A 16,264-nucleotide genomic window follows, 5' to 3' on the forward strand; every position below is an offset into this window, starting at 1 on the left:
GCTGCAGTCATGTCCGGTCCTCTGGGCTCTGTGGCTACCGCTGAGATCACAAAAAGCACGACAGAAAACGAAAGGAAACAAGTGCATGACTAAAAATGGCTTTTTCAAGCACCACAATTCATCGCAATTACTGGCAAATTCTGCTATAACGCACACCCTTGATGCAGGCTTGTAATTCGTTTCTGTGTTTTGTGTTACAGCTCAGTACAAGACTCTGTGTCCTGGAGGGGAAGGCTTCAGACCAAACCCCATCACTGTCATCTTGGAAGGTTGTAGCAACATGCTATTATGCCTTTTTTTGTTTTTGAGGTCGCCCCTGGGTATACTTACAGAAACACCAGCCCACAGTGGTGCTGAGTTTTCCCTTTCTCTCTCCCACAGACATCGATGAGTGTCAGGAATTGCCCGGCTTATGCCAGGGAGGACGGTGCATCAACACGTTTGGTAGTTTCCACTGTGAATGTTCAAGAGGCTTTGCCCTCAACCTGGACACCAGAGTTTGTGAAGGTATTAAGCACACACATGCACAAATGAACAAACAGGTGACCCATCCGTCTCCAGCTCTGGCCCTGGGACATTTCACTGGGGAGGAAATTGAGTCCAGCCGTGGAAATGTTCTTTCAGTGACACATGGAGAGAGAAAGAGAGAGAAAGAAGCACTGGGAGCAAAAAGGCAAAGAAAATATTGGACCCTGTTGTCCCATAGACAACACTGCAGCTCCATAAGTGTCTGCTCTAGTTCCCGTTTGTTGCTAACCCAGCAAAGCTCAGCCAGAATGATGAGACAGCTGAGAGCGCTAACTGTGTCCAGAAGAGCGAGGCTCTGATGTGGTCAACTCTTTCCTTGGGGAAGTACGCAGTGTCCCCTGTAGGCACGCCAGTGATGACGGAGAGAGGAACGAAAGGCGATGAAATAGAAGGCTGTTTAAAAAAGAGAAAAGGGAACAGAGAAAGGAGGAGAGCAGGAGGCTTAATGGGTTGACAGTGACATTTTAACTCAGCCGAAAGCGTGTAATAGACACGCCGGTCCACCGTGCACATTTCACGCTTTGCCCCCCCCCCGTGAAATGCACACACATGCAGTAAGTTGCAGTAACAGCAGAGGGGGACATTTTATTTCAAGCCAACATGAAAATAATCATGGGAAAGTGTTTAATTAGTGTGTTTTTGTTGACCTGAAGTACAAAAGTCTAGCACTGCAAGTCCTCCTTGTTTGTGGTCAATGAACTGTTCAGCTATGAGCTGGGCTCATAGGCATGTTCATGGCTTTTTGGGAGTAATGCTGATAAAGAATTTAATATATTTAAAGGCGTGGACCAAAATATGTTTCATAGAAGTAGCTGGCACCTTTACTGAAGGAATGTTTTTTCCCCCGTGCTGCTCTCTCTGTGTACAGATGTCAATGAGTGTGAACGGCCAGGCATCTGTGGCCCCGGCCAGTGCTACAACACCATCGGGAACTACACCTGCATCTGCCCTGTGGATTACATGCAGGTCAACGGAGGGAACAACTGCATGGGTAGGTAGGCTTGCTGGGTTTTCACGATTGTCGCTGTCGTATTTAGGGTTACCTGCAACTCTGCATTTCTCACAAACGCACCACACACAGACATGAGGAAGAGCTACTGCTACAGGAACTTTTACTCTGACAACGGAACGTGCGACGGCGAGCTAAACTTCAACATGACCAAAAAGATGTGCTGCTGCTCTTACAACATCGGCCGTGCGTGGAACAAACCCTGCGAACAGTGCCCCGTGCCCAGCAGCGGTGAGGTCTAGAACAGTAGAGTAAATACGTAGTATATACCAGCACGCGGAAGTGGCGATGAACTCGTATAAACTCGTGCCTCCTGTCCATTCAGATGAGTTTGCGATCCTGTGTGGCAGCGAGAGACCGGGATATTACATCGACATCACCACTGGACAGATTATTGGTAAAGATTTTCACACTGAAACGCTTACGCGATGAGGAGGAACGCTTCTCTTTTCTCACGCCGCCGTTGGTCTCTCGTTCATTTGACAGACATCGACGAGTGCAGGGAAATTCCGGGAATCTGTGAGAATGGAGTGTGCATCAACATGATCGGCAGCTTCAGGTGCGAGTGCCCCATTGGCTTCATCTACAACGACAAGCTGCTGATTTGTGAAGGTGACGTTTGCAGTCTGCTGTAGAATCCCTGTGTTTTACTTTGGTCTTTTTATATTTATGCCTGCTGTATGAACATCTCTGTCCCTCTTGTTGTCAGATATTGATGAGTGTCAGAATGGACCGGTGTGCCAGCAAAATGCAGACTGTCTGAACTTGCCAGGAAGCTACCGATGCGAGTGTAAAGCTGGGTACCGCTTCACTCCCACTGGGCAATGTCTTGGTAAGGATGCACTCGAATTACACTGCAGTTGTATAATCAGCCTCCAGTTTAGTCGTCTCCTGTAATGGCATAAAATGGAGACAAAATTAGTGGACAGATGGATAGAATGATAGAAAACATTAGCCAAAAAAGAGCAGCCAGAAATCTCTCTGTCATTCCCTTGAGAAAGATGCTAACTAACAGGGTCTTTCTGTGGCCTCACGCTAACGCTGTCTCACTTCTTCCAGCTTTATCAAATGCAGTTATGCGAAACTCTTTGAAGTGCACATTCTGGCCAGTTATTTGCCAGAGATAAAGCACACAAAGAGGCAGCACAGTTACAGTCAGCCTGAGACTGAATTCTTCATGGTGGGCTTGTTATTAAGGAGGAGAGAATGTGAAGCAGGTGTTGAGCTGCTGAACATGTGCTACAGCATATCTAAATCATGTTGCTGTCAGTCTGGAGAGTCCTAAACGATAAGTGAATGTTATGCCGGCATCCTGTTTTGCTTCCTGCTTTTCATGCAAGTCCTAACACCCAGACACGCTCAGGCTGCACTTGATGATGTTACACTGGCCTCATGCAGTCTAATTATTGAGTTATAGTGCAAAAGAATGTTTGGTCAGTTTCATGTATTATGAAGAAATATATGAATTTTAGTAACTGTTTGAGGATAAAATATCTAAATACTATTTGAATATGGATCCAAAGTGTGACATTTGTTTTTCTCTTTTGTCTCAGACCGTAACGAGTGCGACGAGAACCCCGGTATATGCAATCCAGGCCATTGCATTGACACACTGGGGAGCTATCGCTGCGTCTGCCCCAATGGCTTCAAAGCAACTCGGGACCTGTCGATGTGTGTCGGTAAGCTGTGCTACTTCCCATCAGTCTCACCGGTGTTCCTCTGCCAGGTGATAAAACTGTGACGCTGCTCTCTGGTTTCAGACGTGGACGAGTGTGAGAGACAGCCCTGTGGAAACGGGACCTGCAAGAACACCGTAGGCTCCTACAACTGTCTCTGCTATCCTGGCTTTCAAAACTCGCACAACAGCGACTGCATAGGTGCGTGTGTGGACGTGAGTAAAGAAAAAGTGAAAAAGAAGAAGAGCCATAGCATCTGTGTTAACTGTTGTGTTGCCTGTGTGCCGAGCAGATGTCGATGAGTGTGCGACGCAGAGGGGCTTGTGTCGAAACGGGCAGTGTGTCAACACAGTGGGCACATTCCTCTGTGTGTGCAATGATGGCTATGAGCTCACTTTAGACGGCAGACTGTGTGGAGGTAAGGAAATGCTGTTTGTCCTTTTTTTATAGTGATCTAATTATGATATTGATATGTTCTATAATATGTACATTTATATCATCCCTTTTCTTCAGATATTAATGAATGTGCAGTGAATCCAGGCACATGTGGTGCAGGAACTTGCCTGAATTTGGATGGTTCTTACAGGTGTATCTGCCCACCTGGCTACCACCTTCATGAGGAAACCTGTGAAGGTAGAGCGTCATAAATCCCATTCATTCCGTGTTGTGGTTTAAAAAAAACTGAGAGGTGAAAAACAAGAATTACTGAAGCAATAAAATGCACATAGAGGTGAATTTCTGCTAACATCTAACTTAGACTAGCTTAGATCAGCTCTACTGGAGTGCACCAGAGGAGGGGAAGCGTCGTCAGACCCCCTTTTTCTTCCTTTCACATGTGAGAATAAGGCTGAGCCAAAAAACATGGATTGTTTGTATAGTGGGGCTGATGGGGAGATATTCCGGAGACTTCAATACATTCCTGCTTTGTGCTGAGTTCCAAGACGAAGGGAGGAACAGCTATGAATTCTCAGCATCAGAAGCAGCCACAGCAGCTGGTTATTGTGATAAGTGAACATGTAACAGTGAGGCAACTGCCTTCGTGCAATTATTCACGTGCGAGATTACACTGACATTTAGATGTGCAGTGACATACTGGAAACTGGAATGCTTCTAATGGTTTAAACAACTGGAAATGTCATTTAATGAGGTTCACAATGTTGTTTCTCTCTTTTACGTCAGACACCGATGAGTGCGCCCAGTCACCTGAGATCTGTCAGTATGGAACCTGCTCTAACACTCAAGGAAGCTTCACCTGCTTGTGCCCTGAAGGCTTCCAGCTCTCTGCGTCTGGACGGAGATGTATAGGTAACTGCGTGTGCACGTGTGGGAGTGAGAAGGATGGGAAAAGAAGCTATGAAATTATAGCATGCGTTTGCTTTTACAGTGAAAAGTGAGCACTAGTGGAGACTAAGCAGCAGCCAGTGGTGTCCGGCTTTTCCTGCTCTTTCATGATAGCACACTGTGTTCCAGCTGGTTCTGCTGCTGCTGCCTCAACAAGGCCAAGGGTGGCTCTGAACAGATCACTTTTCCATTTCCTCACTTGTGTGTGTGTGTTTATACAGTATATGTGTGTATTTTGGATTGGGTGGGGGTGCGCTGAGTCCTCTGCTAGGGAGTTCCCTCTCCAAACACTGAAGTGATGACATCACCAGAAGCGTTCGACTGAAGGTTAGGGGATAAACAGGAGGAGTTTGGTGGAAAGTGAGTAACACTGGCAGTAAATTAGTTTGTGGTTTGTGTGTATTACTGAGAAAACACTGATGATGGTGAGATTTCCAAAATGCATGTATAGTTTCTATAGCTGCATAACCCAAAACAGCCCTTTAACACATTGAGGAATAACATTGTTTTATTTTAGATTATACTCTTCATAATTTAGCAGACTGGAATAGATCTACATATTTAGATTTGACCGCAAAGCCTAAATTTATTTGTGCTAACCGCTCTCCTCCGTGACATCTGTATTTTACATGAATGCTACAATAATGAATGAAGACGTAGTTCTCGGCCACAAAAGGGATTATGGCATTATGCAATATAGTGTTAAAGCAGCACAAGTTAAGAAGAGTTATGTAGCCTGCGTATGCAATAGCAGAGAGAGTACTGACGGGGACAAGAACGAGTAGAAAGTTAAATCTAAAAACAAGTTTAAAATCCTTCTACTCACATCCAAAAACTTTCCTTTTTGATGAAGCTTTTAGGGTCAGGTGACCCTGAACTAGCTCCCTTTGATAGGCTGCAGTCGGCCTAGGCTGCTGGGGGCTTCCCGTGATGCACCGAGTGTTTCTTTTTAACTCACTATTTGTTTTCAAACTCCGCTTTGACTTTAATAATTATTTGTTATTAATCTCTAGCTCTCTTCCACAGTGTGTCTTTTTCCTGGCTCCCTCCCCTCACCCTAACCCATCGTGGCAGATGGCTGCCCCTCCCTGATCCTGGTTCTGTCGGGAGGTTTCTTCCTGTCAAAAGGAGTTTCTCTTTCCCACTGTTGCCAAGGGGGTCGTCTGATTGTTTGGGTTTTCTCTGTATTATTTTAGCGATTATCTTGCAGTATAGAGCGACTCGAGGTGACTGTTGTTGTGATTTTGTGCATCGCTGATGGTCACTGAGGTTCTTTGACATCAATGATTTATTAGTGATCACTGTCACTGTGCTCTGTGCAGTTCTAAATTTAATCTGTATGTATAATCATTTGTGACAGATATTGTGACAGCATAGGTGCCACAGTGATGCTTTTGATGCCATTCCCATTGGCGTCTATTGATTGCCTGGAAACAGGGAAAGAAAATGAGGCCACCCATCAAAACAAACTCAGCTTCAGCACTGCAGTTAGTAACATTCCCAGAAACGAGCCTCACAAGTTTAAAGTGGCTTGAAAGAACAAATGTCGAGATAGTGTGAAGGATATCAGTAGTTTCTCTATTAGCAGGATGTTTGTTTAACATTCTTTGGTAACAGAATCATTCACCAAATGTGGTGAAGAAAGAGGCTGTGAATTTCATGTTTTTTCTGGCGTCGCAATAATCGATACTGGTAGGAAAACAGAAAGAGAGAATAGGAGGGTGATGACACGCATGATTAGTCCTTGGATGGAACCATTTCAGTGATTAGGGGAGTTGCATTTGCAGTATTTGGTATGTGTCTTAACCACTTGGCCACCAGCGCTCGCCAATTAATGATACGTTTTAAATTATAATGCTTCAGTGGTTTTGCAAATGAACATAATTATAACTATTAAATATTTGTCACCACACTTCAGATCGTTGTCCCTGCTGTCATTGTTAGCCAAGAGTTGATTTATTTAAAAGCTTTTTTTTTTTTTTTTATCAGGCGACTCTCTTGTTTATTTAGAAAATTTCTTTATTTCACAATTTTCCTTTTATAAAATGCAAAATATGAAGGAGATATGCACTTGGAGATTCCAATGCACCCGTGCATATGTGTACATATACTTGCAAGGGGCTGTGCACAGAGCTCCATCAATCTCTTTCGCGGAGAGGCTGACAAATCCGTTTCATGGAGGAAAGTAATGTGACACTCTTTGACATTCTCCCCACAGCACCAGGTGTTCATGTATGTGATCTTTGCTCCTGAGCCAGGTGTGTGAGTGATCTATGGTGGTCAGAAAGCTTATTTGTGTTGAGTTCACTGAAGGCCATTGTTAGCAGGAGAGCGAAACCATATGCTTCCTATTACAAGTAAGGGGCTGCTTAGTCCTGGAGTAACCAGACACACACAGATTGGTGAGTGGAAATAATTATGCAACTTCAGTCTGTACAATTAAAAAATGGTTGAAAACAAGAACACTTTTTCTCATATCGAGGTCCTGTTTTGTACACTGACGTAATAATCAAGTCGCAGGTACAAGCACTACGTAAGACTTTACAGCTTTTACATTGTGGCCGCAGAATACATAATACTTCAGCTGTTTCTAATTCTGAACCTTTAACATGGTTGTTGTTTAGGGGCCCGAAATGAAGCTTCCTTCTTTTTCATTTTCTTCTTCATATTTTTCATGTAAAAACGTAGGATTCTGCCACACTGATTAGGAATAGTTTCTTCATTCTTTTGTGTTAGTTTCATGTCTTGCCCTTGAGCACTCTGGCACCACCAATTGCTCAAGCTCAGACCATTTATGCGCGTAACTTTTGAACCTCATGACTGATTGTTTTCCAAACTTTTCCCGAAATGTCACGGATGATTTTCGGACTAAGCCTGCTCATTATTCATTCATGTGGATTTTTGATTCTCAAGCTCTTTTGTCTGTTACAGCCAATTGTTTGTGGCAAAGCTTCCAGAAAATGAAAGGAGACTGAAACCAACAACAGAAACAAACAATCAGGAAGATGGTGATCACAGTGATTAACTTGCCATAACGACTCAAGACCCCAGTTTGAGAAAGCACGAAAAAATTTGAGTTGTTTGAAAAAACAGAGTTTTGTCATATTTGCCTTAATCAAATAATCTTTGTGCCTGGGAATCTTCTTCTTCAGGCTGAGACTATAGTGAACCAACCAGCTATGGATTTACTGATTTATTGAATTATTCAGAGGCAACAAACTTTTCTTACAATCTTTACGGTTGTCAAATAGCTTCTCGAGTTATCTGAACGGTTTTAGATTTTCAGAACCAGTTGTCCTCTGCCAAAACAAGCCAGACAGGATCCTGACTTGATATAGATTATCTTGACAACATTGCGTTCTAGATATTTCATCCATCTGTTTATCACCATTCACTGTTCTTGCCTTCTCTATGTGTGTTATCCCATAGATGTCCGTGTGAACTACTGCTATACCAAGTTTGAAAATGGGCGCTGTCAGGCTCCAAAACCTCAAAACACTACCAAGGAAGTGTGCTGTTGCATCGGCATGCCAGGTCAAGGCTGGGGAGACCCCTGTGAAATCTGCCCCATCAAAGGACAGGGTGTGTATTCTACACATAAAACAGACACTACTGCGCAAAACACATAGACGTGAGAAACCGCTCATATTCATGTAAGCTCATGATCAAAACGTTTGATGACTTTTGACATCTGACGGTTCCAGAGGGGTATCGCGATCTCTGCCCTAACGAGGGATATCAACGTGGGCCAGATGAACATCCAAAAGGTAAATAGGCTGATAATAAATCTGCATTTTTCAATATCTCTGTTATGGTTGTGGCATTTAATTTCAATCTGTGTTGACATTTCTGATTGTAGATATTGATGAATGCATCAATAATCCTTGTGTTAATGGCCAGTGCATTAACACGGACGGCTCTTTCCGCTGTGAATGTCCCATGGGATACCGCCTTGACATTAGTGGAGTCAGATGTGAAGGTCAGTCAGGTCATTTTCTTTTTTCTTATCCTCCTGATTGCTCTTTTAGTCATTCTGAGTCGCTTTTTTCGTTTTTTTTCTTCAACACAGACACTAATGAGTGCGACATTGGAAATCCCTGTGGAAACGGCACATGCACTAATGTTATTGGGGGATTTGAGTGTGCGTGCGATGACGGCTTTGAGCCTGGGCCAATGATGACCTGCGAAGGTATCCGAAGCTGTATCTGAGCCCCCGTTTAGGTCATGGGTGTCTTTATGTGTAACTTGTGGTTTTTCTGTTTCCGGTCCAGACATCAACGAGTGCGCCCAGAATCCTCTGCTGTGCGCCTTCCGCTGTGTTAATGTAGTGGGTTCGTACGAGTGTAAATGCCCAACAGGCTACGTGCTGCGGGAGGACAGGAGGATGTGTAAAGGTATAACAGTAAAATGACTCACCCGTGTAGTCAGAGTTCGCAGGTCCATTAACGGGAAAGCTCTGGTAGAAATTCTCACAAAAAGCCATGCCAGCACCTTCCATAAAGTTACATAACGCACTCTCGCACTGTTTCTGTGAGATCCTCAAGGGTTCTCTGTCTGGGGTGAACTTAAATCACTCTGACAACTGTAACCCACCGAGTCTCTGTTTACACCTCTGATCTCTCATATACCTCGCACGCCATAGCAACAGTTGTATTTGGAGGGAAGCGGTGAGTCAGGAGGAACATGTCAGTGTCTATAACGTCACTGTTTACATTACAGCTCCAAACAGACCACCAACTACCCCACTACAACCCTGTTATCAATCCAAAGCTCAGTGTTGGATTTAGTGGTTAGATTAAACTCTGGCGTACTTTGTCTGAGTGTCTGTGTTACGTCACCTGTTGCACAGGCATGAATGCACGTGGGCTTCTTGAGGCGTTTGCATCCAATTACTCTTACTATGGTGTTTGTCTTCCAGACCAAGATGAGTGTGCAGATGGTATAGATGACTGTGACAGCAGAGGCATGACCTGCAAGAACCTGATTGGTACATATATATGTATCTGTGCACCTGGATACACACGGCTGCCCAGTGGAGAGGGCTGCATGGGTAATTATCATGGTGTCGTAGGTGGTTTTACCTTGAGTACATTTAATATAGTATGCCTCTTTACACTGTGTGTCTGTCTGCTTTAGATCTGAATGAGTGCACGGCCAAACCGGGTATCTGTAAGAACGGCCGTTGTGAGAACACTGTCGGAAGTTACCGATGCAGATGTGACCAAGGATTCATTCCCAACCCCACTCAGACAGAATGTATTGGTATGTACACTGTCATCACTTTAAAAAGGCTGTAAGGTTATCATCAGAAGAGAACCCCATTATCTTTAATTTGCTGCCAGATAGATGAGATTAGGAGTACATAATTAAAACAAGTGTTTGCAGTGTCTAGCCACAGAGACAGTAATTGATTAAAAATCATCCATGCTACTTAATAGTTTAACAATATAAATAATTTAGACATTAATGTGCTGTATGTGTTTTGGAAGAACAGATGCTGAAGCTGAATTTAATGCTTCCATGGGAATTGAACTTTACCATGATGGTGTCCAAATCTTCCTAAAATAAACAAGGGTCTGTTACTATCAGCAGAGGAGGAAGCAAGGAAATACTGCTCAAAGCCTTTCTTCCTAGTCTAAATATATAGTATAGCTCTGGATAGCTGTTATGTGTTGAGCATGGTGAGAAAACCTCCAGTGGGACTTTGTAACTGTATGGCTATCTTCCTCCTTACAGACAGTAGTGATATAGCAGTGTGGCTTATCTATTTATGTCTGCTGTGTGAGGCCAGGCCCTGTCTGGGTGGTTTGGTCTGCTTGCTGTTATTGTCTCGCTCTCACGATCCTTTCTGTGTGTGTGTCTCTCTCACCCTGCAGATAACCGTGAAGGCGTCTGCTTCACCGAGGTTCTGACCACTCTGTGTCAGATGACTTCTACTAACAGGGTCCCAGTGACCAAGTCGGAGTGTTGCTGTGATGGGGGCAGAGGATGGGGTAACAACTGTGAGCTCTGTCCCCTGCCAGGGACGACCCAGTACAAGAAGATGTGTCCTCTGGGACCTGGGTACACCACTGATGGAAGAGGTAGCTTAATGAGTATTTAGTAATCCACATTTACCTTCTACAATTCAGAAGCGTTGAGCTGGAAGTCACCGGATTTGGATGACACTGTGAAGTTATTAGCTAGTTCTAACTAGCTTTTCTAGCAAGGTTCATCGACTGTAAACAGACACAGACACCTTCTAATTAGCGCTTAAAATGCTAGATTTTCACTCACCAAAGCTGAAGCACTAACTTCTAGGACACTTTGTGCAGTTAGCCAAACAATAAACAATCATCATTTGAAAGATAGTTGAATTAAAAAAAAAAACATCCAAAAGGTAAAACATCAACACAGCTGTATAGCCCATCTGTTCCTCGTGCTATACAGTTATCACTTTACTGCCACCAAATATCTGTATTTTTATTAAAATATGAAGACACTGATTTGATGTCCTTCTGAAAATGAACCAATTTTTGTGGTGAAGAAGATCAGGGGAATGTAATCAGAGATATTTAACTACACAACACACACTGCGGTGAATAAACACACTATTGTGCCATTTTTTCCTTCAGTTACCAAGGAGATTGGTGATTTTTTTTTGAAATATTACTCTGTGGTTTATAGTTACTCTGTGATTTCCACATTGAAAACCACAAACATGGTTCGGCGTTTAAGTGACTATAATTAGCTGAGGTGAAGCCTAGCAGAAAGCTTCCGCTTACAGCAGTTTATGTTGGCAACCACCTATCAATCACAATGGACATGGGCTTAATAAAGCTTAACTTTGAGTCTTAATACAATCTAAACAAGTAGATTATCACTAAATTCACACCCCATTCAGTGAGCACAGAGTAGAAAATTATCTATGACAGATTCTTTTTTTGTACCAGGTGCTAAATGTGTGTGTGTGTGTGTTTTCCCCCAATTCTAATTTTAGGCATTTTAACACAAGACAAAGGGGACTGACTCCGTTTTGCAGCCTCAAATGGTCTAACAGAGGAACTTTTTGACACTTTGACTCAGTTTTTCAGTCCAGAGAAAATAGTAATCAAACATCAATCGATGAAAATAAACACTATGTATCTTTTTATCTGCTTTTGCATTAAGTATCCCTGTTGGTGTGAGTATATGCCAGCAGGCAGTTCCTCCCTCGCTGAACTCCCTTGACATTACAAGGCACAAAAGCAGCATTATTTTAATCATTCCCTATATGTCTGTATTTGGTCAATACAGATAACAATGACAAGGTCAGTGATCATTGTTTCTAAGTTATAAGCCTTTCTGTCAATTTTCAACCAGTAAATTGTGAACTTGGCCTTGACGACCTTGGTAGTTGTAAGCCAAATTTTAATAGACTGTTAACATGATCCCATTCTACACTCCTACAAGTTTTATCAGAAGTCATTCAAAACTTTTCAAGCTATCGTGTTTACAGACATAAAGAATTACACACACGCACTCAAACTAGAGATGGCACGATACCACTTTTTTATGTCTGATACCGATACCGATATCATAAATTTGGATATCTGCCGGTACCGATATGAATAGTGTGTTTTTTAATCAATAAAACTGTTTTTTTAATATCTTGCTGCATTTTGTGTAAGTTCATACTCAAGTTTAAATAAACAACGACACTAAAGCTATTCTGTTATACCTGTATGTAAAAATACACTGCACCCAAAATATTTCATAGTTCAGCAATACTGAACAATCTAATAAACTTAAACCTACTCCATCCTCCCTATTCTGGTGTTTTAAATAGTACTTAGAAATATTAAGCAACCTAACTAATAGGGTTGTAAACTCCCAACAAAAAAAAATAGGGAACCACCCCCCACCTCATGATGCTCAATCGGCGTAATCAACTTTAATTTGATGCAGTGTGGTAAAAAAATGCACAGAAATAAATTAATTTTCAAAAATAATTAAATAGATTCAACATCTTTCTTCAACAGAACTGCAGACTGCACAGATGGTACCTTCCCAAAGGAAAAAGTAATATAGCTTACTAGGGTATATTAGACTTAACAGTTACTATATACAGTAATGGACTTCTATATATTTTACTTCAGATTAAAACTTTGGGTGTAAGATTCAGATAATTATTTATTAAAAGCTAGACATTTTAAATGACAATAAGAAAGAAGTGTATGTCTTTGTGCCCCCCTTTTCCCTGTTAATGCCCTATCGGCCCCCCTGGTTAAACTTCGCTAGATCCGCCCCTGCACAGTTACCAGCCGTCAGCTACGTAGAAAAAGATCCTCGAGTAGAAAGTAATATTAAATCAATTCTAACAACAGCTTATCAAGGTTAAACGTGCTGCTGTTGCTCAGCCGCTGGTTTCCTCTTTCTGGTGCAAAGTGGGCCAAAAACAAAGAAGAGAGACGGACTCGCGACAGAAAAGCCGATCAGCTGATCATTGATCAGTTTCAAGATTGAAGTAGCAGCAGGAGAGGGAGAAGAGGCAGTCGCTCCATATATCAGTTGTTAAGCTTAACGCTGGAATGCTTTACAAACATTCAGCGATGAACTCACACACTTGCTTTACTTCTCTCTGGGATCACTTCCTCGGAGATGAAATGCTAGTTTGGTAGCGAGGCTACAAATACACACAGCCGCTCTATCACGTGAGCACACTGCTCCGACGTGCTACGGTTATGAGCCGAGTTACGCCATGTCGCAAGTTTTGTGAGGTGCTTTTTTTTTTTTATATTTAATGGATCGGATTACATTTTTTATTTCTCTCTGATATCCGATCCAGTAATTTACATCAGTATCGGACCGATACCGATACGTAATATCGGATTGGTCCATCTCTAACTCAAACGCTGCAAAATAGTGCAAAAAACACAATACGATGAGTTGAGGCCCTAAAAATGGGGCCAGTGATTAATTTTTCTAAAACTGCCATTGCGTGTATGTAAACCAGAAACCAGACAATTATGAGTAGTGAAGGTTAAATAATATAAAATGGTTGTTGTTATCTGTGTTGACATCACTTGCAAAGCATTACCGGTAACTTTTTTTCTGGTTAACAAAATTTGTAAGATCAGTGATTTTATACCCGAAATACATTTTTTAATTGATGGTGCATAAAAGAACGCATAACAGATATTTCCTCCAACTTTTGTGGAACTATTCGGTCTTTTGATATGTAATTATTGTCAAAATCTGAAAGAAACCAAATCTTGAACTAACTTGAAGTAAGCTGGCGTTTCTCATTTCTGTCCAGATATCGATGAGTGCCGTGTGATGGGGAACTTGTGCAGGAATGGTCAGTGTATCAACAGTCTGGGCTCCTACAGTTGCATCTGCAAACCTGGCTACACTGCTGACATCACTGGCACGCAGTGTGTGGGTAAGGCTTAAATTCACCTCCAGTGTTTACACGGAATTGAAACCTCTCGTTCTCATTCCTGCTGTCTAGTAAAGAACCCAAACTATGTGGGTGGACTTCCCACACCACTCCTATGAAAAATGCAGCTCGGGTCTGTCTTTCTCATGATCTCTGTTTATGGAATTTCTGGCTACAGGATCTGTTTCTTTATTTTGAATCATTCTGCCTCTCCCTCTAGATGTGGATGAGTGCATACAGGCACCAAAGCCTTGTAACTTTATCTGTAAGAACACGGAGGGAGGGTACCTCTGTTCCTGCCCCCGAGGATACATCCTTCAGGAGGATGGAAAGAGCTGCAGAGGTAACTTGCACAAGCACCAAAAGAGGCCCGCAATTAAGCCCAATGGTTGTCACATCACTTGAGTTCAGCGATTTTCATGCTTGATTTAGTTTCCAGGTTGGAGCTGCTACATTCTGCGTTCTGCTTGCTGTCCTAAGATGCTCAATTTTAAATGCTCACTGCAAGTGTGCCCTTTGCCTTTGACACAGTGCATCTCTCTGTATCTGTGTTTATCAGGCGTGTTTATACGCCTAAACAAATAGTGCTCATAGTGTTCTTTATTTACCATAGTTTTAGCTTCCCCCTCTACAGTACCCCTCTATGTTTCCGGTGTCTAGTTCATTTGTAGGTCAGTGACTGTAGAAGGACTGGAATTTGCTTGAAAAAGAGCAGTCCACATACAGTAGAGCAAGTAGTAGTCTTAGATGACTGCGACCCCTGTATCTTAACTATGAAGTATGAAATAGGTTCAGTTGGGAAATTCATTCTTTATGTTGTTCTTGTTTACAGATCTGGATGAGTGTTCGACCAAACAGCACAACTGTCAGTTCTTATGCGTCAACACCATCGGTGGCTTCACCTGCAAATGTCCTGCTGGCTTCACCCAGCATCACACTGCCTGCATTGGTAAAAACACATATACAGTCTACACAGTCGTATACAACATCCGGTGATTTTTTCCCTTTAAATTCTGAATTGTCTTTAATCAAACTGCCTGTGTAGTCTGAATAGGATTTCACACAGACTGTTGGTCTTTTCAAAGAAGAATTTTTTAAAGTGTCATCCTGCCCAGCTCATAATAGACACGGGAAGCACTGTTTTGTCTATTTCTTTATATACCCATTAAATGTTAATGGACTCTGGCGGATATCACACTGATCTTATTAGGCCGGTCTGGTTTGTAGTCATGGCAGCTTAACAATGCTTGTTATGGAACATTGCAGTAGATCGCCATGACAACTCCAAGCCTTTTTTCCAGACCATAAAACGGCACCCGAGACCTCACATCAAATCAGTGTCAGGGAATCCTCGGGTTTGGCTTTTCTTAGAGTGTAACCCAAATGGCACACAGCAGGTGTGGATGTGCTGTTAGTCTACGAGCAATGAGCTGGGAAAAACATGACTGTGACGTAAAACTGTTGTTCCAGTCATACTATGATCGCTGTTTGCCAATATTTAAGAGAAAGTGGTACAAAATGAACCTCTGAGTCATAGGAGGATAGTGTAATTTGGCTGTAGATTCCAAATATGCTTCAAAGTTGACCTAAATTGTTTTTCCTTATTTCAGTCATATGTGTGATTCACTAAGGTGGATGCTCATCAAACAAGCTGTTCAGTGGGGAAAGTAGTGGCCGTTTCCAGACATATTATAGATACTACTCTTCTTCTCTCCCAGCACATCTATTTTGCGCATGTCCAGCACCATCATTTTTTTTGTTCTTCAACTCTGCTATACTAGCTTGTGTCATTTCACGTGTCGACACAATCTTTGTTTTAAATGACTCCTCTTTCAATCAAGCCATTTTGATCCTTTCCCTTTAAGCCATCTTTCCTGTAATTGGCTGCCCCTCATAAACAGTGGGTGGGTGTGTCTGCTATAATCACCGACCAAATTAAGAATATCCAATGTCCTTGACATCTTACAGAAACAAGAGTAAATAAAACAGTTTGAGCATTTACTAACATGCGGTTTGCTTGTACATGCACAGATTTTATTATGTGAATCTCTACCCGTGTTTAGCATGAATCCACAACTGTAATACTTTACATCCACTGACACCAGTAAGGAAAATCACAACGTGTCCACTTTAAATCAGCTTTGAAACCCATAGTTGGGTTGCCGGGGGACAAAGTAGACTATCCTGCTATGCTTTAGCATTATGTCCCACGCACTGATTGTTTCTTCAAATGGAAAGCTAAACTGCAAACGTGTTAGCAGTCTTTCTAAATCTCAACCAACTGTGAAAAATAACAACACATTTAAAAGC

General features: G+C 42.3%; 1 protein-coding gene across 2 annotated transcripts in view; it reads left to right on the forward strand.

Moving 5' to 3' along the window:
• Positions 1 to 16,264, forward strand: part of fbn1 (fibrillin 1) — a 63,857-nt gene that overhangs the window by 43,832 nt on the left and 3,761 nt on the right. For both annotated transcript variants that reach the window (XM_005746852.1, XM_005746853.1), the window contains 23 exons: positions 201 to 269; positions 382 to 507; positions 1,397 to 1,519; positions 1,610 to 1,768; positions 1,863 to 1,934; positions 2,024 to 2,149; positions 2,247 to 2,369; positions 3,091 to 3,216; positions 3,298 to 3,414; positions 3,506 to 3,631; positions 3,727 to 3,846; positions 4,393 to 4,518; positions 7,984 to 8,136; positions 8,259 to 8,321; positions 8,414 to 8,533; positions 8,624 to 8,743; positions 8,826 to 8,948; positions 9,473 to 9,604; positions 9,691 to 9,816; positions 10,431 to 10,637; positions 13,832 to 13,957; positions 14,175 to 14,297; positions 14,787 to 14,903. In XM_005746852.1, the coding sequence (XP_005746909.1) occupies positions 201 to 269; positions 382 to 507; positions 1,397 to 1,519; positions 1,610 to 1,768; positions 1,863 to 1,934; positions 2,024 to 2,149; positions 2,247 to 2,369; positions 3,091 to 3,216; positions 3,298 to 3,414; positions 3,506 to 3,631; positions 3,727 to 3,846; positions 4,393 to 4,518; positions 7,984 to 8,136; positions 8,259 to 8,321; positions 8,414 to 8,533; positions 8,624 to 8,743; positions 8,826 to 8,948; positions 9,473 to 9,604; positions 9,691 to 9,816; positions 10,431 to 10,637; positions 13,832 to 13,957; positions 14,175 to 14,297; positions 14,787 to 14,903 (2,823 nt within the window). The remainder of the gene's footprint in view (positions 1 to 200; positions 270 to 381; positions 508 to 1,396; positions 1,520 to 1,609; positions 1,769 to 1,862; positions 1,935 to 2,023; positions 2,150 to 2,246; positions 2,370 to 3,090; positions 3,217 to 3,297; positions 3,415 to 3,505; positions 3,632 to 3,726; positions 3,847 to 4,392; positions 4,519 to 7,983; positions 8,137 to 8,258; positions 8,322 to 8,413; positions 8,534 to 8,623; positions 8,744 to 8,825; positions 8,949 to 9,472; positions 9,605 to 9,690; positions 9,817 to 10,430; positions 10,638 to 13,831; positions 13,958 to 14,174; positions 14,298 to 14,786; positions 14,904 to 16,264) is intronic.

Source organism: Pundamilia nyererei, unplaced genomic scaffold (assembly GCF_000239375.1).
Source record: "Pundamilia nyererei isolate P.nyererei 1_Seehausen unplaced genomic scaffold, PunNye1.0 scaffold00184, whole genome shotgun sequence".
Lineage (NCBI taxonomy): Eukaryota > Metazoa > Chordata > Actinopteri > Cichliformes > Cichlidae > Pundamilia > Pundamilia nyererei.